The 13,581-nt window shown below is 43.8% G+C and overlaps 2 protein-coding genes and 1 long non-coding RNA gene across 3 annotated transcripts in view; 2 read left to right on the top strand and 1 right to left on the bottom strand.

The window, feature by feature from the left end:
- The window catches only part of LOC113963718, an 860-nt gene extending 570 nt beyond the window's left edge, over nucleotides 1-290 (top strand). Inside the window, exon 3 of the long non-coding RNA XR_003532921.1 lies at nucleotides 209-290. This is a non-coding gene — a long non-coding RNA (uncharacterized LOC113963718). The remainder of the gene's footprint in view (nucleotides 1-208) is intronic.
- The window catches only part of OSBPL1A (oxysterol binding protein like 1A), a 77,463-nt gene extending 77,023 nt beyond the window's left edge, over nucleotides 1-440 (bottom strand). Inside the window, exon 1 of the mRNA XM_027675058.1 lies at nucleotides 261-440. The gene's annotated coding sequence lies outside the window, so the exon portion shown is untranslated. The remainder of the gene's footprint in view (nucleotides 1-260) is intronic.
- Nucleotides 441-8,170: 7,730 nt separating this feature from the next.
- The window catches only part of IMPACT (impact RWD domain protein), a 20,431-nt gene continuing 15,020 nt past the window's right edge, over nucleotides 8,171-13,581 (top strand). Inside the window, exons 1-4 of the mRNA XM_027675134.1 lie at nucleotides 8,171-8,293; nucleotides 11,314-11,442; nucleotides 12,151-12,203; nucleotides 13,129-13,191. Of these exons, the coding sequence (XP_027530935.1) occupies nucleotides 8,258-8,293; nucleotides 11,314-11,442; nucleotides 12,151-12,203; nucleotides 13,129-13,191 (281 nt within the window). The 5' untranslated portion in view covers nucleotides 8,171-8,257. The remainder of the gene's footprint in view (nucleotides 8,294-11,313; nucleotides 11,443-12,150; nucleotides 12,204-13,128; nucleotides 13,192-13,581) is intronic.

Genomic DNA, 13,581 nt, shown 5'->3' with positions numbered 1-13,581 from the left:
AGTTATAATCTTCACGTAAAGAGTTCTAGAACTTGAACATGCTTCTATGACAGTCTTCCTATGAAAGTACCACCTCTCTAAAGTCAACCTATTGTTTGCTTAATAGCAATTAACACAGCATCTATTCAATACCACTGCCAAGGCAACAGCTATTTAAACTAATCCTCATTCTTGGGCATCTATTGGCTATTTTCTACATATATTTTAGATCTGTCACATCAAAGACTTTCTTTCGGCCCAGGAACTCCGAATAAGCTTACCCACAGCTCGTGAGTGATCTCACCCGGATCAGCAGGCAGGCACAGCCCCAAGCAGTCAGGAACTTCAGCAGAACGCCCGGAGTTCCCTACGTCCACCTGGAATTGTGCAGCTCGTTTCGGTAGCGGTAATTAAAACACTTTTTATGGCGAGACAGGCTCACGCGTCGCAGCAGCTGCGCTCCTTGCCTATGGGGAAAGGCGCGCTCAGACCTGGGAGCACCAGCCACCGCCAAGGCTGTTCCAGGGAGAAGGAGAACGAGGAGGAAAACGAGGAGGAGGAGGAGCTGGAAGAGGCACCCGCGCACAGAAGGGGCGCGCACACCGCTTCCCAAGGGCCAGAGACCACCCCCGGCCCCCGCCTATCAAGGCCGCCTCTGCTTCGTGCCCCGAGCCGCGCCTTGCCCCGCACTGCGCACTCCCGAGCGGGAGAGGCAGCGACACCCCACCGCACCTCCGGACACGCTCCCGGCGGCTGCGGAGGAGAGGCGGCCACGGCGACACGGGACAGCCAAAGACGCCGCCACTGCAGCAACAAAGCCAATGCCGCCGCGGGAGGGCGGCGCATCCCCCGCCGGCCCCGCGTCCCCGCCGCGGAAGGAAACCCGCCCCGGGCGGACGGGCTGACCCACTGCCGGCCTCGCCGCCCCGCTCCGCGCAGCTCTCGCCGCCGCTGCCCCGCACTGTGTTACGGGCACCGAGCCCGGTTACATGTGACCAGCAGCGCCGCCTCGGCAGCCGGGCCGCTCCCCCCGCACCGCGCAGGGCGGGCGGCGCGGGCTCCCGGCGGGGCGGGGCGGGACGGGACAGGGCTCCGCCCGCCTGGCCGCGGCACCGCCCCCGGCACCGGGACCTGACAGGCGGGCTCCCCACAAAGCCTGTTGCAGAGGTTCGGAGGTCGCCGCAGCCCTCCCGAAAAGCCGGGCAGAGTGAGGCAAGGCCTCGCCGAGGGCGCTGCCCCCGCCCGCCGTCCTGTGAGAGAAACCAGCCTGCGCCGGGCGCAGCCGGCGGCGGCCCCTCTTTCCAGGCAGGGACAGTGATCTCCCTGCGACCCCGGGGCTGCCCCGCGGGTACTGCCCTGTGCCCGCTGCGCATTGCTGTCAGACTCTTTTCAGTGGTGCCCAGCGACAGGTTGAGGAGCAATGGCTACAAATTAAAACACAAGAAATTCCACCTCAACAAGAGGAAGAACTTCTTTACACAGTGAGTGGCAGAGCACTAGAAGAGGCTGCCCAGGGACGTCGTAGAGTCTCCCTCTCTGGAGACATTTAAAACCCACGTAGACACGGTCTTCTGTCACCTGCTCTCGGTGACCTGCCTTGGCAAGGGAGTTGGAGTGGATGATCTCCAGAGATCCCTTCCAACCCTAACAATTTTGTGATTCTGTGACTGCCTGTTGCTGCTGTGGCCCAAGCTGCCAGGTGCATGGCCTTGGCGCCCCTCTGACCGGGGAGCACCCCAGCACCCTCAGCAGGGGGGGGGAAGAGGCACTGACAGGTGCTCACAGAGATAGGGAGAGTGCAAAAAAAGGCCTCAAAAGAGGATGGTAACAGTACAAGAATGGTGCATCACCAGAGGGGAAAAAGGGTCTTCTTGGAACTGGTTTCAGTTGCTATACAACTGTGGTGCAAGTGAAAGGAAACTGCTTCTAAGAACAGTGCAGCCAAAAGGAACCTAGAAGAGTGAGAGATTGGATGCTACCAGGGACAAAAAGTGAAGTACTCTCTTTGTTCAAGGCCCTTTGGTCCACCACTCCCTCCCCTCTGTTTTGTCCTGCCCTTATTTATTCTCCACTACACCTTTCATCTGAATCTAAGAGCTGGTACCTTGTTTTTCTGCCTTTAGCACATAAGAGGAGTTTTACTTTTTGAAAACTTGCACAGTGCCTTGGAAATCCTGCAGGAATTTATAAAGGGAACAGGGAAGCTTTGCACTGTTGTGGCATGACCAAGTCTGTGTCATATGCAGAAGGAGCACTGAAAAGGCAGGGCAGAAGCCACAGGTGCCATGACAAACTATCACAAAACATTAGGATGAAACTTCTGTTCCAAAAGTGGGCAAGTTTAAACTGAGCAATTCTTGCGAAACTCTTCAAAGTTTGAGGCAAGTGATGAAGCAAGCTTCACTTTTCTGTATTGTCTATAGCTACATATATATTTTCAATGTTTGAAGAATGACATACCAAAAAGAAGAAAAGGAACAGTTCCAAACCTGCAGAGATAACACAAATTTACTATGTTTGGACTCCTGCTGTTTTTTGTTACTTTAAATTAGTTTATCTTAGATAAGACATTTGCTTCCAGGGATCCTTCAGCAAGAAGTATATGACATCTGAGAGGCTTCAGGGAAGGATCACATTGACTTTCTCTTTTTAGGAGCAGGTCTTCAAGTTGCTGTCCTTACTTTCAGAGCACCAGCTATGTCATCCCCACATACCTTTTCCTTTATTTCTTCCTCTTGCTTCTGACTTTGAGCCATCTTTCACAATTCCATAACTGCTTTAAGCAACGTCACAATAAACTCAAGCATCCTTCTCTTTTCCTGTTTTGTATTATATTTTACATACATGAATACAATATAAAAAGATGTATATTATTACCTCATAGTTCTTATAAATTTTGTAATATAATGGAGGTATTGTCATCCCCCTACTCTGTAACCCATTACAATACAGCACAAAATTTATAGTTCAGAGTTTTACCCTTCAGTCAGTCAGTGCAGGTTTTTTCTCTGAATCTGAGTAAGGAAGACCTGAAAACAAATCACTTAATAAATTTAATGTTTTAAAAAGACATAGTAAAGAGCAACAGAGATAGCAAGTAAATCTTGCATCCTTTTAGATGCCAGGATATCTGCAGCATTAGACTGCAGCATTCCTGCAGCATTAGACTGACCCTGGATGGACTTCTCCCATGGCAGGCTACATAGATTGCATCTGTGGACAGAAGTTCTTTTTTGGTCGAGCTATTTTAGTTTTCTCACAAGAAAACAGCTATTCATAAAGGATGTTCACAGGAGAGGTTCACTCCTTGCTATGCTTGTAGATAAAAGCAAGGCCATGCAGATGGTGTATATGCCTGCACTACACAGGAGCTGCCTTCAGGCTTCTCTGTGTCAAGGAGCCAGCAGAGTTTATCTGGCTTCCAAGGGGTTTGTGCACTGTGACACAGGCCTGAAGGCAGCACAGGACAGACTTGAGCCTGCTCCAGTTAACTATACTGTGGATCACTGTCTCCTGTATGTACAGCGCTCTCCTGGTCAGGATCACTACACTCCCTCTGCCTCCATCATCTTCAAATAGTGTCATGTTCAAATAGTGTGTTTTGCCTCCTTGCACATCCCAGAGTAATAATGATCCAGTGCATTTTAGAATTTGAAGCGTGGAAATGAGAAAAAAAGTGTTGCTGATATCAAGGGGTTTTTTTTGTTTTAAGCATCTCTTTTCTCTGTTTTTCTTCGTGTCTTTCCTTTTTCAGATAACCGGCCAAAATTAGCGCTGCAGAAAGCATGAAACATGTCCCATCTTAGGGCTGAATGTGCTGGGAAACAGCCTTGCACAGAACTCACTGAACTGTTTTGTCAGTGATTTTCACAGTAGTTTTTACATCCTCTCAAATTCTATGATGGGGCAACATGATGACAGAAGTCAAAGCTGTAAGGCCATAGTGCTTCATGAAGAGAAACTTCTTTAGGGAGGGAGCTTTTGCTGGCTGGAGTGCTTCATCAACTAGTTGAAGTCATTGCTGCAGGCAACCAAACCCTTTGACTAGGAAGTATTTCAGCTGGAAATTTTGAAATAATACCATTCTTTCTTGAAAAAAGTAACCACACTATTGTGACTGATGTCATTACTAGAAACTATACAAGCCAAGATGCCAATCATTTCTCATTTTGCAAGATGCCATTTGCAGTGGAGAGAAGACAAGCAGTGCTTCTATACCCACCTTTCTGCCTCTGCACAGTTGACCTAGGTTGCTAATAATTTATCCAGGGCTGAATTAAAGAAAAACTTTTGGAAAACATTTCAAACTTGGAAAGGGATAAGAATTTCTGTGCATTTATATTGCTACCCCACGTGAAACTTCACAATTTTAGTTCTGATACAGCAACTCCTTATTGCACTGACACTTTATTTTGTTCCTCTTCAGACTAGAGCATACTGGTCAACTTTGAGATACACAACTGTGCAAGGGAGTGCACACAGAGAAATGATAAGTGGAAGTAATAAATGATACATAACAGGCTGTATGTTTGTTTTCATGCAGTAACATGTTTAATGCCTGAGTATTTAGCTGACTAACAGTCCTTGGACAGAAGCTAAAAATTTTTTCCTTAGCAGCTTTCAAGCAGCCCTGGTGCACTTTTTAAGGAAGTTGCTCCTCAACTCTGTCTGGAAAGCAGTGCAGTAAGCACACGTCCTTGTCACATTTCCATACTGATTTTATTTACTAAGCTGGCAAAAGGCAGGCACAGGAGGGTTAACTAATGTGCTGACACTCTCAGACATGATTCTTGTGGATGTCCCTGGATTACCAAGAGCAACTGCCAGTGAGTGATCAAAACAAATGTTCGTGTTGTTCTGAACTCCCTGCAAAAGGAATACTTGCAGATGCAAGTCTGTTGCTGAAGTTTCTTTCATACTTTTTGGGAAATAACCATATAATGTAGTTAATTTATAGATGGTGTGAGCTGGCTTGCCTTCTGAAATGAAAAATGCTTTTTGCTGCTAAAAGCAGCACTGAAACAAGCTCAAGCAGTTTCTGGAGGTATTTTGAAGCAGAAAAAAAAATCCTAAACAGAGAAGAGTTCCTTTTAATATGCCCCTTTTTATCTGAGTGCAGGTATGGCAGGAGAAAATGTGAGAATTCACTCAGGAGGCTCCTAAAACCTGCTAGCAGTTACTACTTCATAGAAAAGCTTTTGGATTTTTGTAGTTCTACAGAAGGCAACTGTATACACTGCTATAGCCAGCACAAAAAATGGATTGTATCTAAATGAGAAGAAACATTTATAACCAAGATGCTAACATTTATAACCAAGGTGCTAAGTCACCTGTACATATATTTCTCCTTAGTCTTACCAGACATATAGTTTTAGACCAAGAATTAGGTTTGGTTAATACACTTGTTCCTGTGATTGAATCAGTTGCGTATGGTTTTAGTTCCAAAATGATAAATCAGCTGTGTACAGAGAGCTTATCGTTAGGAAACTTACAGCTAATTTATTTCACTTTAGACCACGATCTAGAGAAATGCATCATTGTGAAACTGAAATCAGCTGAACTACTCTGTGCTTAAAGGTATATATGCTCATTATTTGATGGGCCAATTGAGATTCCTATTATAGAATGAGATTTCTATTAAATGTAGAGTAGAACTGAAGCATTAGAGAAAATGTAGTGTTTTGTTGGTAAGTTACTATAGGAAAAGGCTACAGTACTGGCAGAATCTTAGTATAAGCAAATCCTGCCCAAAGCAAGAATACAGAACTGAGGGCGTTAATTACATGACGTGACGTTGTTCTTATTTGTTCTTAATCTTCCTCCTTTTTTATTATAAAAGAGAAGTTGCAAATGCATCATGTTGCTTGAGCTATTGTATACAAAATATAGCAGGGTTATTGATATTTTACTCAAACTTTAATTCTTCTGTATTTTTAAGTTCTGTATTTTTCACTTATTTGTGATTAAATCCTGATTGAATAAATATTATTTGTATCTGGTTTAAGCTTTTTGTGCTCTAGGATTAAAATCTAGATCCAGAAAAGCACCAGTAATTTCTCAGAGTATTTTCTTGCCCTGAAAAGACAGAAAGAAGAATTTGGATTCAAGGTGGTAATTTGGGCCACTTCCTGACCTCAGGGACTCCTTTTGCTTAATTGATTTGATTTGAGCTTTAAATGTTTTTGCTTGCTATCTATAGTTTACAAAGACAGAACCGATGGACCGAAGGTTAGATTTAGTAACCATTTTAAATATTGAAGTCAATGCATTGCTGTGAAGAGTATCAGTTTGGGAGATGTCTGACCATAAAGAACACTGACGTTCAGTTATGTACTAAAAGAAGACCCCCAATAGTTCAGTAAACTCCACTATGTCATTTTTTTAGTTTGAAAGCTGTGAATATGTATTTCATACCAGCTTTAACAGAATGTTTATTTCAGATGGACAAAGAAATTAATTAGCTGTTAAATACTCCTGTGCACCACATCAATTCAGTTCCTCTGTTATTAATTTAGTATATATAAGCATGCTGGAGATTCATTAGCCAAATTTACATTCCTTTCTATTTATTAAGACTTATCGCAAATATAAATGACAGTGAAAGGAAATTATAGAGTCCTCAGAAATCTATCAGAGATGCCTACAGTTCATACGGGCTTTGTGATTTATTCTTTTTGTCTTCTTATCTGGTACATTTTCTTCCTGGCCCAATACTAGATTGCTAAAGTCTTTCATATCAATGCTATTATATGGATTATAGACAACAGCCATAAAAATGTCAATAACATTTTAATAACAAATCATGTGTATAGTAATGCAAATTCACTTGTTCAGCTAAGTCAAAACTAGCAACTTATAAAGCACAAGCACTATACAGAGATTGCTGTCAGAAAGTTTAAAAATGTCATAGCTCTTAAATTTATAAGGCAATTTAATATTAGGATGAACATATGGAGCACTATCTTTTCTAGGTCCTTGTAAATTGAAGCTTTCTGTTCTGTTTTGGTCAGAAGACAACTGTTTGAACAATAAGGTTGCTCTCTCTCTCCCTCCCTGCCTCGCTCTCTTTTAAAATTAAGTAGGATATGTGACTTTGCCTGATAAAATGTGCATTTTTGTCATGTTCTAAGACTGGATATATTATTTTTATTATTGTTTCAAAGATAATTAAACCAACTCTGTCTGTGACACTGGAGACAAAGAAGGTCTTGGATTCATTTTAACTCTGAAAAAATTTCTGCAGAACTGCTGTGCAACCAGAAGTTCTCCATCTCCATCCAGAATACATGTAGTTGATAATACAGAGCTAGGTTTGTCCCTACTCAGTTGCATCCTGGATTTCAGTGGTGTGTTGTTTTTGTTTGTTTGTTTGTTTGGGGTTTTTTTGAGGTTTTTATTTTTGTTTGTTTGGGAGGGTTTGCCTTTTGTTGTTGTTGTTGTTTTGTTTCTGTTTTTGGTTTTTTGTTTGTTTGTTTTGTTTCTGTGTTTTTTGTGGGGTTTTTTTATTTGTTTTGGGGTGTTTTTTCTTTTTTTTTTTTAGGTGTTTTTGTTTGGTTTTTTGTTTTGTTTTGGGTGGGTTTTTGTGGTAGGTTGTTTGTTTTGGTTTGATTTTGTCTTTATAACGCCTGTCCTGATTGTCACAATCCTTCTGAACTCTAATCATGTTCTCCAGGAATTCTCCAAGCTTTTGAGAAAGGGGAAAACAAAGATTAACTTGAATTCTTCATGACTGTGTCAGCATAAAATCACACTGGAAGAAAACATGAACTACAAAAACAGAAAAAAAGGTGACGCATGCTTTGCACACAAGCCAAAAGGTACCTTTACTAATCAGTGCTCTCTCTGAAGAGATGTCTTAAACTTGTCAATGTTAAATAAAAGAAATTAATTTCTAGACCTGTAACGAAAACTGCTTGGAACACCTATGATCCTTTAAAATAATTTTTAGAAGAAATGATGTAGTTTTGTCAATCGCTCATTCCGAGTCTCATAAATGCAAGGTGAAAACGGCTGCATCAGTAAAATCGTCACTGAAACACAACTGTTTACACAGTTTATTTTCAAAACAGGGCGTAAGAAATAAGGCGAAAGTCTACAAGAGAAGTAGAACGTGGGTCCCCTGGCGCTCCGTGACACCAGACGACCGCGTACCCGCGCCCACAGTACTCCGGCGGAAGGAAGGGCGGGCGGCGTCACCGTCACAGCTGCGCACACGGCCCGGCGCCGGGCGGCTCCCTCCCCCTTTCCCTCCTCCTCGTCTCCCTTCCCTTGGGTCCCGATGGCGGCCAGTGACACGGGAAGGGCCCAGCAGCAGGTGAGCCGCGGTGGGGGCGAGGGGGCTGCGGGGAGAGCGGTGATTTTGGGGGATTCTGGTGAGCCCCGGCCCCGTGAGCGGCTCCGCGCCCGCCGTGGCGCGTTCGCACCAAGGACCCATTCCACGTGTTTGATTTCTGTGTGGAAGGAGGCTCTCCGGTTTTTCTATGGGAATTTGCCGAGTACCCGCTCTTCCTCAGGAAGAGCTTAGTGCCGAGCCCTCAGGGGTCTTTCCCCTGCAGGAGTCCGACCCAGCCGGGAGCTGCACGGGTAGGGAGCTGCGGGAATGTGTTGTCGGTGCTCCGTGTCGCTTTGCTCACCTTGTCACTGCTGAAAATGATTATCCATTGAAATGCAAAAGCTGGTGTGTGCGTGGGAGAACTGAGCAGAAGTTACCTAGAGAATCACAGAATCAGCTGGGTTGTAAAAGACTTCTGAGATCATCGAGATCGTCGTCCAACCTTTGACCCAACACCACCTTGTCAACTAGACCATGGCACTGAGTGCCATGTCCATCATCATCATCATCATGGCTAGGCTTCGCGAACGAAGATTTGGGAAGGGCTCTACCCATTTTTCATGCAAGCGCGTTGGTGGCTGAAAAGGCCAATACGAGAAAGGCAGGTCCGGTTGCAAAAGACACAGCAGAAAGACTCCTTAGATGGTATATTCTGCAAGGTTCGATTCTTTCTGCGTTGTCTTTTCTCCTCAAGAGTGATCCTGCGTGCTTTCTCAAAAGCATCAGCAGCGTTATAAATGGTCTGTCTCCAGGCCTCCCGATTAGAGGCCAGAGTGGACCAGTTATGGTGATCAATATGCCCAAGGCTGAGTTGTTGCTTCAGGGAGTCCTTGTATCTTTTCTTTGGAGCTCCTCTCTTGCGGCAGCCAGTGGCAAGTTCACCATAGAGCAGGATCTTAGGGAGGCGGTGGTCCTTCATCCTAGAGACGTGCCCTGCCCATCGCAGTTGCGTTCTCAGCAACATGGCCTCAATACTCGTAATTGCTGCCTGTTCAAGAACAGATGTATTGGTCACATAGTCTGACCAATGGATGTTAAGGATTGTACGGAGGCAGCGTTGATGGAAGCGTTCTAGGAGACGCAGGTGGTGGCGGTAGATGACCCATGATTCGGAACCATATAAAAGAGTAGACAACACTATGGCTCTGTAAACACTGATCTTGGTGCTTTTCTTCAAGTGTTTATTACGCCATACTCGTTTATGGAGTTTTCCAAAAGCACTATATGCCTTCGCTAACCTGTTGTCTATCTCCCCATCAATCTTACCATCTGAGGAGATGAGGCTGCCTAGGTAATTAAACTGTTGGACTGAATTGAGTTCTGACTGGCCGATGGTGATGTGGGGATGGTGGGGGACTTCCTGAGGTGCAGGCTGATGGAGAACTTCTGTCTTCTTTAAGCTGACTTCCAGCCCAAAGAGCTCAGCAGCCTCTGCAAAGCAGGATGTTAAACGCTGCAGAGCTGCTTCTGTGTGGGCAACAAGGGTGGCGTCATCAGCATAGAGTAGCTCCCGGACAAGATGGTTAAGGGTCTTAGTATGGGCCTTCAGTCGCCTTAGGTTGAATAGGCTTCCATCAGTACGATATCGTATGTAGATACCGTCCTGATCATCGAGGTCTGCCGTGGCCCTTTGGAGCATCATACTGAAAAAGACTGTGAATAGGGTAGGAGCGAGAACGCAGCCTTGTTTCACACCATTCTTTATTAGAAAGGGCTCAGAAAGTGTGTTGCCATATCTGACTTGGCCGTGCTGATCCTCATGAAGTGAGATGATCATTTTAAGGAACTTGGGGGGACAACCTAAACGTTCCAAAATCTGCCAAAGACCTTTTCTGCTCACAGTATCGAAAGCCTTGGTGAGGTCGACAAAGGTTACATAGAGACCTTTGTTCTGTTCCCTACACTTCTCTTGCAGTTGTCTGAGAACAAATATCATGTCTGTGGTGCTCCTGTTGGCTCTGAAGCCACACTGACTTTCAGGTAGAATTTCTTCTGCTATAGCGGGTATTAGTCTGTTCAGGAGTATTCTTGCCAAGATTTTGCCAGCAATGGAGAGCAGAGTAATACCACGGTAGTTTGAGCAGTCTGATTTAGTACCTTTCTTCTTATACAAGGTGATGATGACTGCATCACGAAGGTCTGATGGTAGTTCGCCTAGTTCCCAACAGCGCACCACAAGCTCATGAAATTTAGCATGGAGTGCAAGGCCCCCATGTTTCCAGACTTCAGGTGGGATTCCATCAACCCCAGCTGCCTTGCCGATTTTCACCTGCTGTATGGCCTTGAGGATTTCTCCTAAAGTGGGGGCAGTATCCAATTCGTATTTCACTGGTTGTTGTGTGATGGACTGAATTGCTGAGTCTTGTACTACACGGTTGGTACTGAAAAGAGTCTGAAAGTGTTCAGACCATCTATTCAGAATGGAGGTTTGATCTGTCAGAAGCGTTTGACCATCTGCACTGAGTAGTGGGCTTTGGACTTGGTATGTAGGCCCGTATGCTGTTTTCAGGGCCTCATAGAATCCTTTGTGATCCCCTGTATCTGCACATAGTTGAGTTTTTGCAGCTAGATCGGTCCACCATTTGTTCTGGATGTCACGGAGTTTCTGTTGGAGCTTGCTGCAAGCAAGACGAAAGGCTGTTTTTCTAGCGTGACAGGATGGCAGTGCAGTGGATGGCAGTGCCATGTCCAGTCTTTTCTTAAACACCTCCACCCAGGGACGATGATGCCACCACCTCCCTGGGCAGTCCATTCCAGTATCTGATCACCCTTTTTGTGAAGAAATTCTTGCTGATGTCCAACCTAAACCTTCCCAGGCGCAACTGTGAATCAGGACTGAATCCCCAATACTTACAGCATTCCGGTAAAGTGAATCTTGTCACATCTGTCAGTAAGCTGTAGAAGAGCAAGACTTAAAAAGTACTGTGAGTGGCACACAAAGTTGTGGGCTTTGTGGGGGAGTTATTTATTTTTGCACAATGGTTTGGGTTTTTTTCTTCTAGATTGATGAAGTTGAAGCCCTTTCATCCATCTATGGTGAAGATTGGTGTGTTCTTGATGAAGATGAAAAAATCTACTGCATTAAGATTAGTGATTGTCTGGATCAACCAAAATGGACCCTCTGTTTGCAGGTATAGTGGTGGTAAGGAGTTTAGCACAAAATTTGCAGTTGGACTGATGCAGGTGAAAATGTGTGCTGCATGAAACCATTCTAAATACGGATCGTTACTTACTAAGGTGGATTAAGAAGCTTAAATTGGAATCTGTGATAAGACTTCTCAGTGATTGTTTTCCTGTAACACATGGATGTGCTTGTCATATATTCAGTAGTTACATATCCTAATTCTGCACCTGGCAAAAACATTTCAGTGTGCTTCTCCAAAGACTAATTTCTGAAAAATGTTTAACATTGACTTTGTGTAGCGCACCTCAGCGAACCTGCTGCAGTTGCTTCTAGATTTATGTTCTGAAGAGTATAGAGACAAAACAAAATTTGGATCAACTTAATTGAGTAACCCGTTACTTTATGTCCTCAGCACGGAAAGCAATAAGTTTCTTAGTGCAAGAAACACTGACATGTCTACTTATGGAAATGTGGTGCCACTTATTTAAGTCCAGTAACCATGTGTGCAGCTTCTTTCAAATTTTTTCCATACTTTATTTTGCATCCTTAAAAATGGCACCATGAAATATAATTGTATGCGTTACCATTATTGGAATTCTAAATACAGATATTCAGATGTTCTTGTAGTTTTAGTGCTCGACATCAGAGTCCTTCAGTAAAGCTCAGCTAGCTGAGAGGCGTAGTCCAATGAATACTTTTTCTGTATTTCTTTCAGGTGATTTTACCACCAGGATATCCAACTGAAGAGCCACCTATTTATCAACTCAAGTAGGTGGCATTTTCTTGCAAACATTTGTATTTTCTGAATTACCACTGTTGATTGTTTACCATGTAAGTGGAAGTTTAGTTAAGATGACTCTTTGAATTAAAGTATACAGGGGACGAGGGATGTTTCCAGCAAGAATATTCTGTTCTTTCTCCCAAGTTAACATTACAGAGCTCCCTATGAAAGTTTTCTCTCTTCCCTCAACTCTAATTCTTGCAGCATTATTTTGTGGTTAGGCAGCAGTGAGACTGTGGAGTTAAGGTGGCAGCTGCCTGTTGTGTTAGACAGTGATGTGTCATTGGGTGTACCCCTCTTGTCTGGATCCTTGTTTCAGATTGTAAGGGATGCTTTTCATAGGATGGAGCCATGGCATGTGCCATCTTCCTGTTTTTTTTCCTTCCCTGCTCTCCCTTTGTCTCCTGGCAGGTAAACAAGATGGGAATGGAATGTGTAAGCCAGGTCCCCGATTTGGGTGAAAGAAGGACCTGCAGGACGTGGCACACACATATCTACTGAGTTTTGGTCAGGAGTATTGACAAGGCTATACAAAGTAGTGCTAATAAACTTGAGGCAAAGTTTGAAGTTTAACATGAGACCAGGAGGACAATGGTACAAAACTGAAAGGTCATTCTAAATATAGTAGATACTATGGTGCTGAAGGACTTGGAAGGGTCAACTAATAATACTTAGGGTGACTCTGGAGTGACAATGGCCTTCCATGAAAGATGGGTCCAGCTTTTTTAACTAACATAAGACAAGGCACCCCAGGTTAGGTGTCTTGAAGGAAAACGGAGTGATTGTGCTATTCCCAAAATGTTTACAGCTGAAATCTTGATGGTTTATATTTTCAAGGTGTTTATCACTTTTACTTTAGAATGTTGGAAGCAGCATATGGCGCAATTTCTATTGTATTTGTTTTCATTTTAGTGCCTCTTGGCTTCGAGGACAAGATTATACGGAACTAGCAAATAGCTTGGAAGAAATATATCTGTAAGTTCGAGACTGTGGAATATAGTAAAAGGATACAGTGTATTTTGAGTTCCATGCCCTGCTCAATGTATGCTTTTGAAGTACCGGCATTAACTAGTAGTTGTGAAGTGATTGCTGCAATAGGCAGATCAAGTTTCTTTTATTAATCTAACAGTTAACGGTGCCATGTATTTAGTAATCATTTTACAGTAACAAATTGTGTTAAACTCTTTTATGTTGTTTAGACCTAATTTTTTATAAGGATAGAAGCTTTCATTTTGAAACCTAATAGAATAGATGCCCTTTGGAATCTATGGGATTGTTTATCGCTATCGAGTGTGAGATTTCTGCATTTATTCTGCATTTGAATGTTAAAGCACAGGATGTGAAAACATTTGTTTGTGTCTTAGA

The sequence above is a fragment of the Neopelma chrysocephalum genome, unplaced genomic scaffold (genome assembly GCF_003984885.1).
Source record: "Neopelma chrysocephalum unplaced genomic scaffold, ASM398488v2 Primary Assembly neopelma1_22, whole genome shotgun sequence".
In the NCBI taxonomy this organism is placed as follows: domain Eukaryota; kingdom Metazoa; phylum Chordata; class Aves; order Passeriformes; family Pipridae; genus Neopelma; species Neopelma chrysocephalum.
This window is presented reverse-complemented; position numbering and strand designations above follow the sequence as displayed.